General features: G+C 59.8%; 2 protein-coding genes across 6 annotated transcripts in view; one reads left to right on the top strand and one right to left on the bottom strand.

Annotated features, from left to right (window-relative positions):
* The window catches only part of Abcc1 (ATP binding cassette subfamily C member 1), a 109,787-nt gene extending 105,086 nt beyond the window's left edge, over positions 1-4,701 (top strand). The window contains exons 28-31 of the mRNA XM_047532782.1: positions 373-531; positions 1,487-1,653; positions 2,668-2,862; positions 4,593-4,701. Coding sequence (XP_047388738.1) covers positions 373-531; positions 1,487-1,653; positions 2,668-2,862; positions 4,593-4,701 — 630 coding nt within the window. The remainder of the gene's footprint in view (positions 1-372; positions 532-1,486; positions 1,654-2,667; positions 2,863-4,592) is intronic.
* A 661-nt stretch (positions 4,702-5,362) lies between these two features.
* The window catches only part of Abcc6 (ATP binding cassette subfamily C member 6), a 48,647-nt gene continuing 36,378 nt past the window's right edge, over positions 5,363-17,631 (bottom strand). For all 5 annotated transcript variants that reach the window (XM_047532777.1, XM_047532778.1, XM_047532780.1 and 2 more), the window contains 7 exons: positions 17,226-17,352; positions 16,040-16,141; positions 15,045-15,191; positions 13,470-13,628; positions 13,230-13,396; positions 10,823-11,017; positions 5,363-10,511 (listed from right to left, as the gene is read on the bottom strand). In XM_047532777.1, coding sequence (XP_047388733.1) covers positions 10,403-10,511; positions 10,823-11,017; positions 13,230-13,396; positions 13,470-13,628; positions 15,045-15,191; positions 16,040-16,141; positions 17,226-17,352 — 1,006 coding nt within the window. In that variant the 3' untranslated portion in view covers positions 5,363-10,402. The remainder of the gene's footprint in view (positions 10,512-10,822; positions 11,018-13,229; positions 13,397-13,469; positions 13,629-15,044; positions 15,192-16,039; positions 16,142-17,225; positions 17,353-17,631) is intronic.

Below are 17,631 nucleotides of genomic sequence, written 5' to 3'. Positions count from 1 at the left end.
GGGATCTGCTGGAATCCGAGGAATTCCAGCAGCTCAGGATGAGAAGGGAAGAAGACGCCCGCGGCTGCGCGGCATGCGCCGAGGGGCACAAGATGGCGCCCCACTGAGCTTTCTGCCCGCGGCCCGTCTCTTTGGAGGCCTCTACCCATCTGTTCAAAGAAGGCATTAGCTCCTTGGGGAGCCTGGCAAGGGGAAGGGGTCCTTTGGCCCAGACAGCCCCTCGAGGAGTCTGGGGAGCTGGCGAGGGTGAGCGTGGCGGGGTGGGGGACCGGCTGGACACCCTCTGGGCCGGACACTTGGCAGGAGCCCTGCGCGGCTGCGGCGACCCCAGGTCCTGCCCCGCCCACCTCACCCCGCCCTCCTGTCCTGCAGGTCGGCATCGTGGGGCGCACCGGAGCCGGGAAGTCGTCTCTCACACTGGGCTTGTTCCGGATCAACGAGTCTGCGGAGGGAGAGATCATCGTCGACGGCGTCAGCATCGCCAAGATTGGCCTTCACGACCTCCGCTGCAAGATCACCATCATCCCCCAGGTGCGGTCTGGGCAGGGCCCAGGGCCATGGCGCTGGCCAGGCTGGGGTCGCGCTAAAGTGACGTCGGCCTCTCCAGCCGCCGACTCAGTCCATCCAGATCAGAAGTTGGGTGTGTTTTTTGTGGTTGTTGTTTGTTCAGTTGCATCTGAGCCAGGCGTGCTAGTGCACACCTGTAGTCCCAGCAGCCCAGGAGGCTGAGGCAGGAGATTCAAAAGTTGAAGGCCAGCCTCAGCAACTTAGAGAGACCCTGTCTCAAAATAAAAAGGACCGGGTGTAGCTCTGTCGTGGCGCGCCTGGGCCAAGTCCCCGAACCACACGCACACAGGCCTTTGTCCTTCACAGGGTAACAACTGTGCGCGTAGCATTTGCACCGAGATCGGTGGAAGTCACCTAGAGATGACGCGCCACGCAGGAGGGTGGGAGGCGGCCGTGCGCGGATGCTGTTGTCGGGGAGACCTGAGCATCTGCAGAGTTGGGGTCCAGGATGCGCGGCCCCCATGAGATGCCACCTCTGCCAGCTGTGGGGTCAGGAAGAGAATCTCTAGTGCTTCCGAGCTCTAGGCAGCGATGAAGAACCTTCTAGAGCCGTCCCCCTGGGAGGCAGCTCCCCCGTTGCCTGTCTTTTTCCTGAAGTTTCCTCCGAGAGTCTCTGTGGGAGGAGGTGGGCCGAGGGAGGAGTTCACCGGACTTCAGGACCTCCGGTGCCTGGCTCCCTTCTGGAAGGTGCCCAACACGTTTGCATTTTGAAAACTGAGAAGTTCTCTGAAAATAGAACCGTTTTATCCCATGAACCTGAGGTTTTTCCAAACCCACATTTTCACTGGGAACATCTCCAGAGTTAGGGGTCGTGGGGGCTCCGGGGCCCTTCCTCTGGGGTTCTGGGCACCGCGTTCTGCGCCCGCGATGCCCCCGTCCTCGGGACGTGCGCTGACAGCCCCTGCTCTCTCCCGAGCAGGACCCCGTCTTGTTCTCGGGTTCCCTGCGCATGAACCTGGACCCGTTCAGCCGGTACTCGGACGAGGACGTGTGGACGGCCCTGGAGCTGGCCCACCTGAAGAGCTTCGTGTCCGGCCTTCCCGACAAGCTGAACCACGAGTGTGCGGAAGGCGGGGAGAACCTGAGGTGGGCGGGGAGCGGACGCGGGCGGAGCTGCTCCAGGCACCCACCTCGGCCGGGCGGTGTGGGAAGACCGTCCTCCTGCGTCTGCTGAGCTGGGTGGGAGGCCCAACCCCACCGCAGACAAGCCGTTTGTCCCTGCACTTCTGGAGCCTCAGTCTCCAGACCTGTAAAGTGGCCGCACGCCAGGCCTCTACCTGGAGGCGCGATAGCCAGGCCGGCAGTGCATTTCCTCACACCAGCGCCTTGGGTTGCGGGCGGCCGTCTGTCACAAAGAGCATCTGTGGCCCTGCTCTGAGCCCTCAAGCCACCGCCCCCTGCAGCTGGGCCCTTCTCCCAGGATCCTTAGGATCTGCCAGCAGCTAAGGGGTTAACGCGTGGCACAGCTGGGAGCCTCTGGGGATCCTGTTCCAGAGCTATCGGTCACTGCTAGATCGCCATGACAACAGCACCGCTTGTGCTGGCCAGTGGCAGTGGTTGGCATGCTGGGGTGGTCTTCCTGGTGGCTCTGCTGATCTTGGCGGGCTCACTGGTGTGTCCAGGGTCAGCTGGTGTCGGCGGACCTTGGTCTGAACTGGGGCAATGAGGGTACATGCCGTGTGTCCCTGATCCTCCAGCAGGCCAGCTGTGGCGTGTCCTTGTGACGGGGAGGCACAGAGTGAGCCAGCCAGCGTGCAGTCCCCTCCAGGCCTCTGTTGGCCTTAGGTTTGCCAGCATTCCCTTGGCCGAGGCCAGAATCAGACAAAGGGCCCTAGAGTTGGACACGGATGTGTGGACGTGGGGCCATCTTTGCTGTCACTACAACAGCCATTGAACTGGACCAGTGTTTGGAATGTCGCCTCTGAGCCTCTGGGGCTGGTCCTGAGCCTGCCGCTTGCTCAGGAGATGGCTTAGTGATGTCTGCCTGGGCGCAGGCCTGGGAGAGCGTGAGCTCTCCTGGTCGAAGCAACACCAACACCAGGCTCAGGCCTGGCTCAGGGCCTGCGGGGTTGACCTGTCTCTGGCCTCTTCCCTTTGCAGCGTGGGGCAGCGACAGCTGGTGTGCCTGGCCCGGGCTCTGCTGAGGAAGACAAAGATCCTCGTGTTGGATGAGGCCACGGCGGCCGTGGACCTGGAAACGGACGACCTCATCCAGTCCACCATCCGGACGCAGTTCGATGACTGCACGGTCCTCACCATCGCCCACCGGCTCAACACCATCATGGACTACACCAGGTGGGGCCCTCACGGCCTCCGGCTTAGCCCGTCACCAGCTCCTTCGTTCCCTCACCACTGTCCTGACGCTGGTGGGGCCTCTTTATCCTGGGTAGCGCCAGCACATCTGTGCAGGGCTTCGGCTACGTGCCCAGACCTGTTCTGGGTGGTGGGGACCCTTCAGGATGCTGTCAGACAAAGCTCCCACCTTGGGGACCTGGTCAAGAGACAGGATCAGAGGGCCCGTGATGTGATCTCAGAGGACGAGGCATGCTGGGGAGGTACCCGAGGGCACGGGAGCAGTACCACGCAGGGCCCGGTGCCCGTGGCACGCTGGAGGCACGGCACCTGGGGCCCGTGGAAATGTTCTATTTTTAAAATTAAAAACATATATGTATATATATTATTATATATATAATATATTATCTATATTATATATATATATATGTAAGCCTGGATTATGTATATAGCCAAGCCTGGATTACAGTCGCCTCTCTACCTACACACTCAGAAAGTAGAATTGATAATATTTGGTCTGGAGAAAGTGACCACGGAGGTATCGGGCCCAGGATGCACAAAAGCCATAGCACAGTGCACACTGGGGTGTCGGAGGGGGAAGGCCCTTCCACAGAGGTGACATTTGAGCAGAGTGTGGAATGAGGAGACAGAATCAGCCAGAGGAAGATCTAGAACAGGGATCAGTCTCTTTCTGTAAAGGGCCAGAACATCTTCAGCATGGCCAGATGAACGGATTTGGCCACAGCTACCCGGCTCTGATGGGGTGGCAGGAGGCAGCCATAGGCCACACAGAGATGAGAGTGTGTGGCTGTATTTTAATAAAACTTATTCATAAAATCAGGGGGCCAGAGTTGGGCCATGTGGTTTGCCAACTTTGTATCTAAAGGAGGAAGAATCTAAGCAGAGGGCACAGCTGTAGGAGCCCTGAGGTGGGGAGGTGCTTGCTGGCCTTGAAGGCTAGCAAGGTCATTGTGCTTGGGGTTGGAATTGAGGGGACAGTGGTGGGAGGACAGGGCCAGAAGGGCAGGCAGGGCTGGACCTGGAGCACCATGTACCGCAAGGAGGAGTCTGGAACTTAGAGTGCCGCGTGGCTGCTGGAGGGTTTACGTGTAGGGGCGATCAGACGTTCTTTAAAGTTTGCAGAGCACCTCTGTGTGACGGGTCCCCTTCTGGCACGCCTGAGACCCACCAGAACAGTCTGAAACGAGGTCAGGAAGGGTTGGTCACTGTTGGATCCTATAAGACCACCTTATGGACCAGGGGTCTGCAGATTACAGCCCCAAAGCCAGATCTGGCCCACTGCCTGTCTTTATAAATAAAGTTTTATTGACACGCAGCCATGCCTATCCGTTGACCTGTCATCTCTACTGCTTTCACATGATAAGTGCAGCAGAAATGAGTTCTTAAAACAGAAACCAGAGCTGAAGATACCACCTGGCCCTTTTCAGTGAAAAGTCGCTGACCCCTGTTGTAGAGCATGCTAGGCTCTTTTTATTTCATTCTGAGTGCCATGGAACAGTGACTGTGAACGGTTGACGGTCGCTGTTGCCACTACTCCCCTGTCACTGTCACCTCCCCCACTGTTGCTGGACAGGGTGGGCTCCTGATGAGGAGTTGTCTCACGGCAACGTGACGTTGGCTGGAGATGGACCGAGGGTCCTGGCGGAGGGTGTCAGTGGCGCCTTGGCGGGTGGACCCTTCCTGCCTCTCATGTCTGCATCCTCCCCCTGCAGGGTGATTGTCCTGGACAGAGGAGAGATGCGGGAGTGTGGCGCCCCCTCTGACCTCCTGCAGCAGCGAGGGCTCTTCTACAGCATGGCCAGAGACGCCGGCTTGGTGTGAGGGCCCTCGGAACTGCAGGGCCCACGTCCCTGGGGACCCAAGCCTCCCATACAAACCAAAAAATCCAAACCCAGAAACCAGAACAGACACGCAGCAGCCACCACCTGGCCCTTGCCCAGAACGGGCTTGAAGAAGAGGAGACGCGGAGAGGCGCCCCCAGACACGCGCCCCGCCGGGCTCTCCCCGTCCTCACACCCCGGGACGCACACAGCTCGTGGTGCACCCCACAGGGGGGCGTTTGGCGGCCAGACTTCTGGAGAAATCGACTGTGTAAAATATGCTAGTGACCAAATGCTACCAGCTGCCTGGCGGCTCCAGCCAAAGCCTGTGGAGTCCAGGTCACTGGGATGCTCCCAGTCCCCCGCCTGTCTGTCACCTCTGACATCCTCGTCTGCTTCCAGCGGGAAAGCTTCGTTTCCTTGGGACTGCAGCTGCAGCCGAGGGGCCTGGTGAAAATCCTTCTGACCCTCGGGTGGCACTCCAAGGCCAGGACAGTCCTCTTGCCAACCATCTGGTCTCCCAGGCCAGTACCCCAGCGTGGCTTCCGCCAGGATTTGCTTCAGCTGCCGCAGGCCCCCTCGTGCCCCCAGGCACCAGCTCGAGGGGACTTGGCTGGACCCGGAACCCCAGACCTCCCGCCTTGCCCACCTTTCCTGCCGGGGCTTCCTTCCTGGCCTTCCTGCGCTCGTTACCCAGCGCCAGGGCGGGTCTCCTCCTCCCGGTACCCGGAGGAGATGAAGGTCTACTCACGGTTACGAAGCATCCCAGGTGTTACCCGTTGGTACCAAAAAGAGTTCAGTCTTCTCCATTTTAGATTTTAATTTCTCACCCTTGCCATCTGCCTGGCTGCCAGAGAGCAGCCTTGCGGAGAGTTTGACATTTAGTTCCTGATTTTCTTCCAGGATAAGAACTCATTCTTTTTTTTTTTTTTTTTCAAGTCCTGCTCCAGGGGAAAAGATCATCTTAAGAGTTTAATTTCTTAGGAGGAAGTATCAAGCCGAGGAGCAGCATCCCCAGGGAGTAGCCAAACCTGGCCCTGCGTTTAGCATTTGGTCCATGTGTCTTTGGAAGAAAACCAAGAGGGGGAGTCCTTCCCAGAGGGTCCTTTAGGTGTCTCGGTGACAGACGAAAGCGAGACCCCTGAAGCCAGCGAGAGCTCCCTCTGCTCCAGAGTTCATACTTGCTCTGAATCACGTTGCCGTCTTCAAACCCAGAGAAACATCTTTCTTCTTTTAAGTGGAAATATATATTTATTTTTTGTAAGTTATACCATTCTTTCACGTTAGAGAATCCAAGTTTTTCTTGGGAATCTTTTTGTAACAACTTAACACTGGAAACGTGAACATTTGCAAATAATTTGCAGTAAAAAGAATACTTTATTTCTTTCTAAACAACTGTTCTGTTTTCTTTCGGGTGTCAGCAAAGGTGGCTCCCAGACAGAGTCGGGATGTGGCAGGTGTGTTCTTCCTAGAGGGAGCTGGGTGGGATTCAGCAGGTGCGCAGAGCCTGGGCTTTGGGGTCAGTGAATCAGAGTCCTTCCCTGGTCACCTGTCGCGTGATCCTGCTGCCACCCCCGTTGCTTGGTCTGTGGAAAGGGGCTGGTCGGAACTACCTCGTGGCGTTCTTAGGAGGTTGAGCCGTGGTATTTGCAACACGTGGCCAGCTCAGGTGCTCAGGCATAAGTCCCATGTGGCCAATGTTACCCTGGAACCTGCCTTCGTGGTAGGACAGACCAGGCTGGGCTGCCATGACCCATGAGCCCTAAAGTCCTGGGAAGTGAGCTCGAGGGTTTACATCCCACTCTCCCAACACTTCAGGGCCGGCAGCCTCCAGGGCTGGCTTCCGCGTCCCCAGAACAGAGGAAGCGGGTGGATGAGTCCCGGAGCAGACCTGAAGCAATCCCACTCAGCCCCTGAGCCAAAGTCAGGCCGCGTGTTTAGACCCAGCCAACAGGGGATGCTGGAAATGGGGTGTGTGCGTGGGAGGCGGTTCCTCCCCGTTCTGATGGATAAGTTTGGGTCACGAGACGGGACTGTGAGTCTTGGAGTTCGTGAGCCAGTGGATACCCGGGGGCACGCCCTTTATGCTACGCCAAGACCGTGCACTTAGTACATGTGCAGATGGAACATTCTAGCACTTCCATTGTCCCCCCATGCACTGCTGTTCCCTGAATAAACCATCAACTCGCATCAGAGACTGCAGATCAGGAAGGCAGCCACTGAATCAAAGCTGGTGAGGTTTTGGCCATTTAAACTCAGTCGGATCTGCTGGTGAGGAGTCTGGATTTTAGGCGTGAGGTGTGTCCCCGTTTCGGAGCCTGTCCCCCTGCATTAAAACCCCAGGTCTGACTGTAGACAGGTCTCTGAGGGTTGGACCTGGTGCGTGTCTAGGGGTTGTTGGGCTGGGCACAGGCTGCTCAGGAGAGACCCAGGGCTGCGTTTAAGTTTAGCCTGCTTTGTGAAGAGACTGCTGAGCAAGGCCTTACCCGCCAAGGTAAGTGCTTCGGTGTCTTGAAGGAGAAGCGGCACTCAGTTTTCTTGTGCACCTACTATGTGCCTGGCTCCAGGCTCTGTCTGCGAAACTGTTGGAGGGCCCCGGCTGCTCCTCCATCCCCACCCTCTGTCTGATCGATCCAAGGGCTGATTTGGTACTTTCTCCAAAACATCCAGGATCCAACCACTTCTTCCTCCCTTTGCTGCCTCTGGCTCTTGTGTCCCTACAGTGGCTTCCTCAGTGACCTCCTGGCCTCTGTCCCTGGCCACCCCCTCCTGCTGGCTTTCCGGCAGTGCCATGGTGATCCAGGACACGAGCTGATGGCCGGCTCCTGTCGGCTTGCCCCGAGGGCGGCCCCTGGCTCCGCCCTGTGCATCTGAGCACCTGGCTCTGCCAAGCAGGGTCTCTGTTCCTCCTGCTGCCGTCTCTGCACAGCCCAGCACGACCTGCGCAGGCGGCTGGACTCGCCACCGGGAGCCTGGCCTGCCAGGTTTGCCCTTCAGGAACTGCGGCTTCTTCATCCGCACAACTGGGGTCCTCAGGTCCCCCTGGCTGGGCCTTGGTGAGGACAGAAACAGACCAGGTAACACCCCTGGACCAGGCCCAGCCCCGAGGACCCCATGGACCCCATGGGGTCAGTCACGTGCCCTCCCTCCCTCCTGTCACGTGGTGTGCAGGGAGCCCAAGTGCCGCGTGTGGGGGAGACGTGGCGGACAGTGCAGGGAGGAAAGGAGGCTCCCGCCGTCCTTGGGGAGTCCAGGTGGAAGCGGGCCCTTGCTGTGTGCTGATGCCAGAGAGCCCAGAGGGGCAGCGTCACCTGCGGGTCAGGACGTGGCGCTGAAGCCTGACTGGCGGGGACACCGACTTACAACAGGCCCTTGGTCCCAGTCTTCCCCTCTGACAGAGGCCCAATGGCCCGCGCCGCGGCTCAAGAGGCTGAGGAAGGAGGCTCACGAGTTCGAGGCCAGCCTCAGCAACTTAGACTCTATCTCGAAATAAAAAATTAAAAGGGCTGGGATGTGGCTCAGGGTAAAGCAGCCCCGGGTTCAATCCCTGGTACCAAAAAAGAAAAGGAAGAGGGTGTAAGAGAAGCTCCGCCCAGCCCTGGGTCCTAGGACGGGCACTCACAGCACTACCTCCTCTAGCTGGGCTCACTGGCCACGTGGCAGGCACTTCGAGCAGCCTGAGGCCGAGAAACCTGCGGAGGCAGGCCCTGGCCGAGGTCCTCTGAACGCGTCCCTGCCAGACCCGTGCTCCTCCCACGAGCCGGGCCTGCTGGCAGGAGCCTCTGGCAGGGGGACCAGTGGCCTGGACAGCCTCCTGGCTGCTGTCCAAGACTCATGGTGTGGGCCAACAGCAGCCTCGCGAGCAGGCTCCAGGGTGCTGCTCCCACGCGCCGACCACCCGTTGCCCACACTCGGCTCCCTGGTCTATGATGGAGGCTCTGGTGGCCAGGAGCCACCCCAGCTAAGCTCACCTCTGCCTGTGACCACTAGGCAGGGGTGCCAGGTGGCTGCGCTGCTGGCAGAGGAGAGCAGAGTGCCCCGGGCAGGGCCGACCCTTTCTCTGCAGTCTCCCCATCTGCAAAGCAGAGCTGGGAACAGGTTGTCAGAAGGGGCCGGTGGCTGGGGGTGGGGGCACCCCGACCCATGCCGAAGGCACCAGAAGGACCCGCTGCCTCTACCTCAGGGCAAAGGGGACTGAAGCTGCTCCCGGGATTCAAGCCCAGCGCAAAACCCATCAGCAGGCGGAGGCCCTCGGCTGCGGGGGAGCAGCCCTGAGTCCCGCCTGGCACCATCGGGGTGACTGCGTGCAGCAGGTGACCCATGGCAGCAGGACAGCATACTGATCTGACACACGCACCCCAGGGGACAGATGGCTGTGTATGAAACTTTTTTTGTCACGATTAGAGGGACACGCCACTGGCACCTGGCAGGTCCAGCCCAAGAACGCTGCTAAACACCCTGTGCTGCACAGGACGCCCGGCCAGAGTGCTCCTGCCCCACGTCACTCCTGGCCACGCTGCGAGGCGGGAGCATCCCAGCTCTGCTTCCCACCGCATCCCGCCTGTCGCTGGTTTATCCTGACGGCAGCGCCTGGGTCGGTGAGGAGCCCCGACTCGCATGGTGAGGGTCGGGGAGCTGGTTTCTCGGGCTGCCCTTCACACGTGTCTGTGTGACCTTCGACTCGGCCACCTGAGACTCCCTGGTCCTCTCCTGGTGCCTGGGGCTGATCTACACGTCTGGGCGTGAGCAGGACGAGGCGCTGAGGTGGATGGGCCCTGGTTAAGGCCCTAGGTACCGTCTGCAGCACGAGTCTGACCAGAACCCTCGGGGCCTTCTGATGGTCGCAGGGGCTCCCCTGGAACGGAGCAGGGGTCTGGTCTTTAGCAACCACGTGCCGAGTCCTGGGCGGGTTCTCCCGGCTGGAGCCCCGGGGTCCTGGCAGCTGGGAGCTGGGAACTGAGTGTGTGCCGTGCTTGCCTGTGCCTGGAGGGCCCTTTCCGTGTGGGGACCTGGCTCATGTGTCCAGAGGGGACAAGCCGGGAGCTCCTCTACAAGGAGGTTCGGGGCACCCCTTCCTCCTCCTGGCCGACACTGAAATCATGGTTTCAAAATATCCAAAGGGAAAACCCATCAGCAGCTGTGGGGCCAGCGGGAGGTGGGTGTGGCCGCAGGTGGCAGCAGGAGGGGTCCTCGGGGTGGGGCTGCTCCTTGTCCCCGCGGTGGGGGTGCCCTGTGAACGCACGAGCAGAACTGGAGGCGTGAACAGGGGCTGGGCCGTGTCCCTGTCGACACGTGATCTTGCACGCAAGTTTAGCAAGATGTCACTGAGCCCAGAATGTCTTCAACACAGTTAATTTGGAAGAAGTGCACACCCCTGGCCCCAGGAGTCGGGTTTAATTGATCTGGGCTGGACCTGAGTGTGGGTCTGTTGCCAAGCTCCCAGGTGAGTCCGGCGGGCACTGTCGACTGACCCCAGAGTGGACGGGGCTGAGCTGGCCTGGCCCAGGCTGCCCTGCAGCTTGTTGGGTCCATCTGGGTCTGATATTCTGTGAAAATCGGCACTTTCTGGGCCATTTTCCTCCTAGAACAGAGTCTGGACTTGACACGACAGGAAGCCACTGATGACGGCCAGGTCACTGGCATCTCTAGGACACGGCGGGCTCTGAGGGCTGTCCAGCCAGGGGACCGTTGAGGGGCCCGCCTCAGACCAGGCCTGACTCCTGAGCCAGCCTGTAGAACAGGCCTTTGTGGGCCAGCAGCTGGGCTGGGCTGCCGCTCTCTGCCACCTGCCCCTTGTCCATGACCAGCACCCTGCAGGGAAGGAGACGGGCAGCTCTTGGTACGGAGCCCGGGCCCTCGGCAGCTGTGCCAGCCCGCTCCGCTCCAAGGTCTGCTGCCCAGAACTCCCAACTTCCTGAGCAGCTTCCTCTCGGCCACGTCGGAAGCAGGTGTCCTGGGCCCGTCCCTCCCCTCTGGGCATCCGTCTTGCCTGCTGCCTGCCGAGCCTGTCACAGTGCCCCCCAGAGCCCTTCCAGCCCACCCAGCCCACCTGGCCCCGTGGGCCCCACCGCATCGCCCTGCCCCCTGCGGTGGTTCCGAGGCTGGTCGGGGAGGCGCCTCACCTGCTGCAGTCCATCACCGAGCGCAGGCGGTGGGCGATCAGCAGCACCGTGCACTGGGCAAACCAGCCCCCGAGGGCCGCCTGCATCTGCAGCTCCGTCCCCGGGTCCACTGCAGCCGTGGCCTCATCCAGGATGAGGATCTGGGTTTTCCGGAGAAGGGCACGTGCCAGACACAGGAGCTGCTTCTGACCCACGCTGCAAAGGAGGGGGACAGTCAGGCGGGAACGTTCCCTGGGGGCCGCGATTCACAGGGCAGGCCCACGACGGGTCCCAGGGGAACGTTCACCTGCGGGCCGCGATTCACAGGGCAGGCCCATGACAGGTCCCTGGGGTGGCTGCAGAGTGCACCTGAACGCACGCGTCCCCAGGCTGAGCCTGGGGTCCCTTCCTTCCATGGTTGAGTAGCCTGACTGCACGCAGGTCACTCGCCGCGTGTGCCTCGGCTCCCCACCTGTGAAAGGCTACTTCCCACTTCCGTTCATGGCTGCTTGTGCTCGTGGTTTTCCTCATGCCTCAGACCCCTTCTCGGAGCTGCGTAGATACTGACCACCTGAGCGGATCCCGTTCTCTGCTTCTGGCAGAGGAGTCAGGCACCGGGAGGTCAAGTGGCTTGTCAAGGTCATGGCGTTGGTTGCTGATGGAGCCAGAATATGAACCCAGGACCTCTCTCTGACTCGTGGGTCCTCCCTCACTGAGTAAAGTCACGTAAAAGCACGTGTGCTTGTCAGAGAAAACCCTCAGACAGCAACTGCTTCTTAACTGCAGACAGGGAAGTAGAAGTTCAAGGTCATACGGCCTGTGAGGCCCTGGACCCAGGCAGGAACTGGCCTCTGGGGATTCAGTGTGGCTGGCCTTTCCTGCCAGGCTTGGCTTCCTCTCAGTAAACCAGTTCTTCCACGTAGCAGGGCCTCTTTATTACCGTTTCTTTTGGTGCCAAGTTTTGAACCTGAGCTCGCTCTACCACCGAGCTACACCCTAGCCCTTTTTACTATATTTTATTCATAAGCTATCTTGAGACAGGCTGGCCTTGAACTTGGAATCTGCCTGCCTCAGCCTCTGAGTCATTGGGAGTACAGACATGTGCCCCCACGCCCGGCTCATCAGGGCCTCTTTAGAGAGTCAGACCTACCATGGCCATGTAAGCATCTGGTGCCTGGGCCTGGCCCCAGCCTCACCACTTACAAGCTGGGTGGCCCTGGACCAGCCTCAGGCCTCAGCTTCCAACTCTGTGAAATGGGATCAACAAGAATGTGGCTTTGAGGGTCCCGATGAACGTCGACCATCTCCTGCAGGCCAGGCAGTTTCACCAGCTTGCTTGTCTCCTCCCAGGTTGGTACCGTTAGTCCCATTGTACAGACGAGCAGACTGAGGCCCAGGACATTAAATAACTTCCTACATCTGGAAGTGGGGGAGCCTGGATTCGAGCCCAGCAGTCTGACCCACCAAGATACGCTGCCTGAAACCATCGCACCCACAGGCCTTTCCCAACACGCTCACGGCGGGTGGGTTTTAGGTGCGGAACATCTTGGTTTGCAAACACCTGTCCACCTGCGTCGGTAGCATCCTGTTATTCCCAGTAGCCAGAGGTGGAAACCACTCACTCGGGGCGGACAGGTGAGTGGATGCAGTGTGGTCTTTCCATGCGATGAAGTATCATTCAGCCTTAAAAAGGAAGGGGATTCTAACACCAGCTACCGAGGAACATGGAGGCCACTGTGCTACGTGAAATAAGCCAGGCACAGAAAGGCCTCTGCTAAGCCCACGCCTCTGAAGTACCTAGAGCCCTCAAACCACAGAGATGGCTGGCTGGGGCAGGGGAAGTGGACAGTGAGGCTTATTGTACACTTTCCATTTTGCAAGAGGAAGCGTTCTGGAGACCTGTGGCGGGAGTGGATAGTCATGCATCGTGCAATGACGGGGCTCCATCCTGAGAAACGCAGATCCGTGTGTACAAACATCAGAGTGTACTCGCAGCTGAGACCGCTATGACGTCGCTGGGTGATGTCATCTCCCGGGAACACGTGGAGATGCAAACTGGCGCTGACCGTCTCGCACCGCTAAGCTTCGTCTTTTTGAAGGTTAAGATGATAAGTTTTGTCGTGTGTTTTGATCACACTTAAATTCTTTTTAGAAAAGGCACAATTCTGATGTCACTGAGCCCCAGTGAGCGGGAGTTCAGTGCCCAAAGGATATTTTGTAGCAAAATAAATACCGAGTGGGATACAGACCGTAAGTCCTTCGGGTCAGTTGAAGTTGCATTTGGCCATCAAATAAATTTCAGAAGCCAATTTAGCAGAAAGAAACTCGCTCTTAAGATTGGTGTTGGGGCTTGACCCCAGGCGGGGCAGGGGTGGGGGGTTACTGACGGAAGGGTTGGTGGTCCCGGGAGGCGGGCGAGGGCGCCTACCTCAGGTCGTCTCCCTGGCTGGCACATTTGTACTGCAGCTGGCCAGGCAGACTGGCCACGAAGGCCTTGAGCTGCACGGTCTCCAGGGCCATCCAGATGGCTTCGTCCGTGTGCTCCTGCAGCAGGTCCAGGTTCATCCGCAGAGAGCCGGGGAACAGGATGGGGTCCTGGCGAGAGGGGCGGCGCGTCAGGGCCGGCCACGCCCCCTCCGCCCGCCCTCCCGCAGGGGCCCGGCCGCACCTGCGGGATGATGGTGATCCTGGACCGCAGTACGTGCAGCCCCACGTGGGCGATGGGGACCCCGTCGATCCAGATCCCGCCCTCGGCTGCCTCCTGCAGCCGCAGCAGGGCCCCAGCCAGCGAGGACTTCCCGGCGCCCGTCCTGCCCACGATGCCCACCTGCAGGGAGCGCGAGGACAGGCGACTGGGACCAGGCCTGGCCAGAGGAGGGCAAGGTCATGGCGCCTGTTTGGAAGGTCCCTGGTGCTGAGGCTCCGCCCGTGGAGGACCGTCCTTCGGGCACCGTGGCCACCTCTCCTGGCACCCTCCCCCTTCCTTCCCCCTCCCCACACTCAACATCCTCCCCCTCCCCCGTCCCCGCTTTGCTTCTTCAAATCTGGTCTCTCCTCCGTCCCTCTAGCCAGACCCTCCCTCCAGCTGACCCCTGTCCTGTCCACCCCTCACCCTTCCATCTGCCCATCCGTCTGTCCCCTTCCTTCCTTCCTCTCATTTTTCTCTCCCTCGCTACTTTTCTGTCCTCAGTGCCTGATGTCCGGTGGGGTTCAAAGCTGTTCAGCAAGTGACATTCGTGGGTCACCCCTCTGTCTGCCACACATACTTTAAAGCACAGGGAATACAGAGATTCAAAAGTCCTTGCTCCAAACTGGGCACCGTCCCATCTTGGGAACAGTGGGGTGAACACTCAGGACCACAGCAACCAAGGCAAGGCAGAGGGTGCCCCTGCCGCCTCGTGGGGCAGAGGGGTCAGAGGGGGTTGCGGGGAGGGTGTGCTTGAGTGGGATCTTGAGGGATGAGCCGGAGTTCGGGGAGGGAAGACTCCAGGTCAAGCAGGCCAAGCAGGATGCCAGCACGCTGTGCCCACCCGGCCCAGAGGCGGCTGCCCCATCAAAGGTGGCTAAGCCCTGGCGGAGCAGTAATGAGGTGCCAAGTGCAGGGGTTCAGACTGTACCCCAGGGCAGTGGGGGGGGAGGTTTCAACCGGGGTAATGACATACTCAAATGCAGAGCCCTGGAGACCAGGTGGAGGTGGTGAGGGGGGAGGCTGGGGGCTCAGGGGAGGCTGAGCAGGGTGGCAGGGAGGGAGGAGCATTCCAGGGGGTCCCCACTCGGCGCCTGTAAAATCGGACATTAGCGCCTTCCTCGCTGGTTGGTGAACAAGCCATTGGTGATTCAGTCACGCGTGCGTCATGTTTCCACAGCACTCTTCGTGCTGGGGGCCTCTCTAGGTGTTCCTCAAATCTCACAGCAACTCAGAGGTCAGTACCATTATTCCCATTTTGTAGATGGGAAAAGTGAGTCCAGACATGAAGTGCCTGGCCCAGGCTCACTTGCGGCAAAGCCAGGAGCCCCTCCCACACACACAGGACAAGGAAAATGGAACGCTCTGCTCTGCCCAGCACGTACTAGGTGCTCAGTTAAGGTTACGGGAGGATGGACAGCTGGCTGAGGACATGCCCAACGGAGCAGATTTGGGGATGAGTCCAGTCAGGAGGTAGTGGGTCTGAAAACAAGGAAACCAGGGTGGGGGCCCTCGGTCGGGGGCTGCCTCCACAGGTGCCGTGGGAGGGGCGCTCACCTTCTCCCGCGCATGGATCCTGAGGGACACACCCTGCACAGCCAGGGGGAGCTCCGGTCGGTGTCTCAGACCAAAGTTCCGGAACTCGATCTGTCCCCCTCGAGGCCAGGGGGGCCGGGCTGCGCAGGTGGGCAGCCTCCAGGAAGCCTGGTGAGGAGGGACACAGGGTCAGAGAGGCTCCCTGCCTCCCAGGCTTTCCATGGAGGCCGCCTCCCAGCCTGTTTCCCCCTCTGCCAGGTGGGCCGAGTTACGGCTGTTCTTCAGAATCGTCGAAATTCAAGGAGACGCTGGGACACAGCCATGCTAATGCCATAAAACGGTGCCCTTTTCTCCCTGGTTATATTATTAGTCACCGTTGATGGCGAAAACATAGTCAGCGGCAGGAGAGTCTCCCCTTTGTGTCTTTGAAGAGAGCAAGCCAGCGGGTGGAGATCAGCACGGCCTGTGCTACCCCTGTAGCACAACAGATCCTTCCACCCTTGAGCCTTGGCTTCCTCTGTGCAATGGGACAGTAGGAGGAGAAGACACATCCTGAGCGTCTGCAGTGGGTCACACACCATGCTTGGTCCCCGCCGCACGGTCTCATTGGGCTCTCTCGGTAAAGTCGTATGTTGCTAGAAAGTTGCCTGAATGTCGGGATAGTGTTTCTCTAACAGCACTACCTGGTCCCTCTGTTGCTATGGCACTGTTGCTAGGCAACTGTTGTTATGGTGGAGCGATGCTGCCGAACGGTGCTGTAGTGTGCTACAACACTGTGGTTTCTTGCCTTGGCACTGCTGCTCCTGGCTCCTGGTCCCCTGTCACTCAGACGGGTGACCTGCCTGGCTCAAGCTGGGAAACAGGATTGGTGACCGTGACTATCGCCATTGCCCTGGCTGTCACTCCAACCCACAGTCATGGGGCTAGTGACAGAGGAAAGGGTGCGGAGTCCGCAGCCCACTGCAGAGCCGGCCCTGCGCACTCCCCGAGGGTCCGGCAGGCGCCCGGCCGCTCACCTCCTTGGCCGTGCGGGCGTAGTCTCGGAGCCGCTCTACGGACACGATGCTGTTCTCCAGGTCAGTCCAGCTGCGAACAACCCACTGCAGAGTCTGGGTCACCTGGTGCGAGAAGACACCTCAGCCAGGTTTCCCCGTGGGCTTGAACCAGCCCACCTCCCTGCCCACACGCCCCCGAGGTGGGGCTGGGAGGCTGCATTCAAGGAATAAGGAGGAGCCATAGGAACAGGGCCGTCTGAGGACCAAAGGGACAGGATTTGGCTTCCACCAAAACAAGTCCCTCCCTGCCGCCCGTTGAACCAGGACATGCAGAGCAGAAAAAAACCCTCTGACGTTCACTGCTCCAAACCATCTTGATATAGGGGGAGAGACAGGACCAGAGAGGGCGCAAGGCTCTCCCAAGGACACAGAGTGTGACCCAGGACCAGATTCCATTCTGACAGCTTCCCAGGGCTGGGCCCCCAGTGATTTTCTGTCATACCTGGAGCTGCTCTGAGCTCCCCAACCAGGGCCCGTGGCCAGTTCCATGCTCCGGCCTGCCCTCGTCTCCCCTCTGCCCCGGCCCCTTCTGGCCACCTCGCCCTCTCCAGCCACCATTTCCTGATTGATGAGCCTCTAACACAGCAGGGATGCCCCCTCCGTGTCCCTTGGGGCCTTTCCCCGGGACCCCTCTGCCTGGTGCACTACCCCTGTACATGCCGGCTCCCCTCTCCCACTTCCTGCAGGCCACGGGGGTCCTCAGAGTCCTTCCCAGCCTGTGGATGGAGACATGCTGCTCACACTCCCGCCCCCAGCTGCCCGTACCCCGCGCCTCCTGGGTGGCGGCCTGGACAGCATTAAATGAGCTACTGTTCACCAAGCTCTTAGAGGAGTGCCTGTTGACGAATTCCTCTTGGGTCAATGTCACGACCCGACATTATTATTAAGAGCTAACAACAACAACAAATCAGTACTCTGGAAATGCACTCTGCACTCCGTCTCAGCTGGTCCTGGTGACGTGAGGAGACGGGAGTGCTGGCCACACTCCAGGGGACCCTGGGAGGTCTCTGCCCGAGGTCTGGAGCAGCACCCAAGCTGGTCCCGCTCACCGACCCGCATTCCTCACTGCCTGGCCATGGGGCGCAGGCTCGAGGGCCCTACTGGCAGGGGTCTGCCCCGCCCTGCCCAGGCTGGGGCTGCCGGGTACCTGCAGGGCGGCCGAGACAGAGAAGCCCACGAGGCCAGCGCTGAGGCGGGCCCTGCTGAGCGCTGCGCTCATGGCGGCCACCAACACCAGCCCGTTCCCCAGGAGCTCCATGTTGGCCGCCAGCCACCTGTGGAGGGAAGCCGGTGAAGCAGGGTCAGCAGGCACCCCGTCTCTGGGACCCACTGCTCTGGGAACAAGGACTTGTTATCATGGGCAAGATCCCAACCTCTCTGTGCTTACGAGGCACCATCCATACAGCAGTCCCTGCTTTGTGGCTTACATGTATACAGAGGGCTCAGAACAGCGCCAGGCATACAGTAAGCACGTTACAAATATTACCTGTGAGTAGTTATTTACTCCTCATCGCCACCCTGAGCATGGTTTTGGTGTGATACATGAAGCTCAG

The sequence above is a fragment of the Sciurus carolinensis genome, chromosome 18, assembly GCF_902686445.1.
Source record: "Sciurus carolinensis chromosome 18, mSciCar1.2, whole genome shotgun sequence".
NCBI lineage: Eukaryota > Metazoa > Chordata > Mammalia > Rodentia > Sciuridae > Sciurus > Sciurus carolinensis.
Note: the sequence above shows the minus strand (reverse complement) of the source record. Positions and strands in the feature narration are given on the sequence as shown.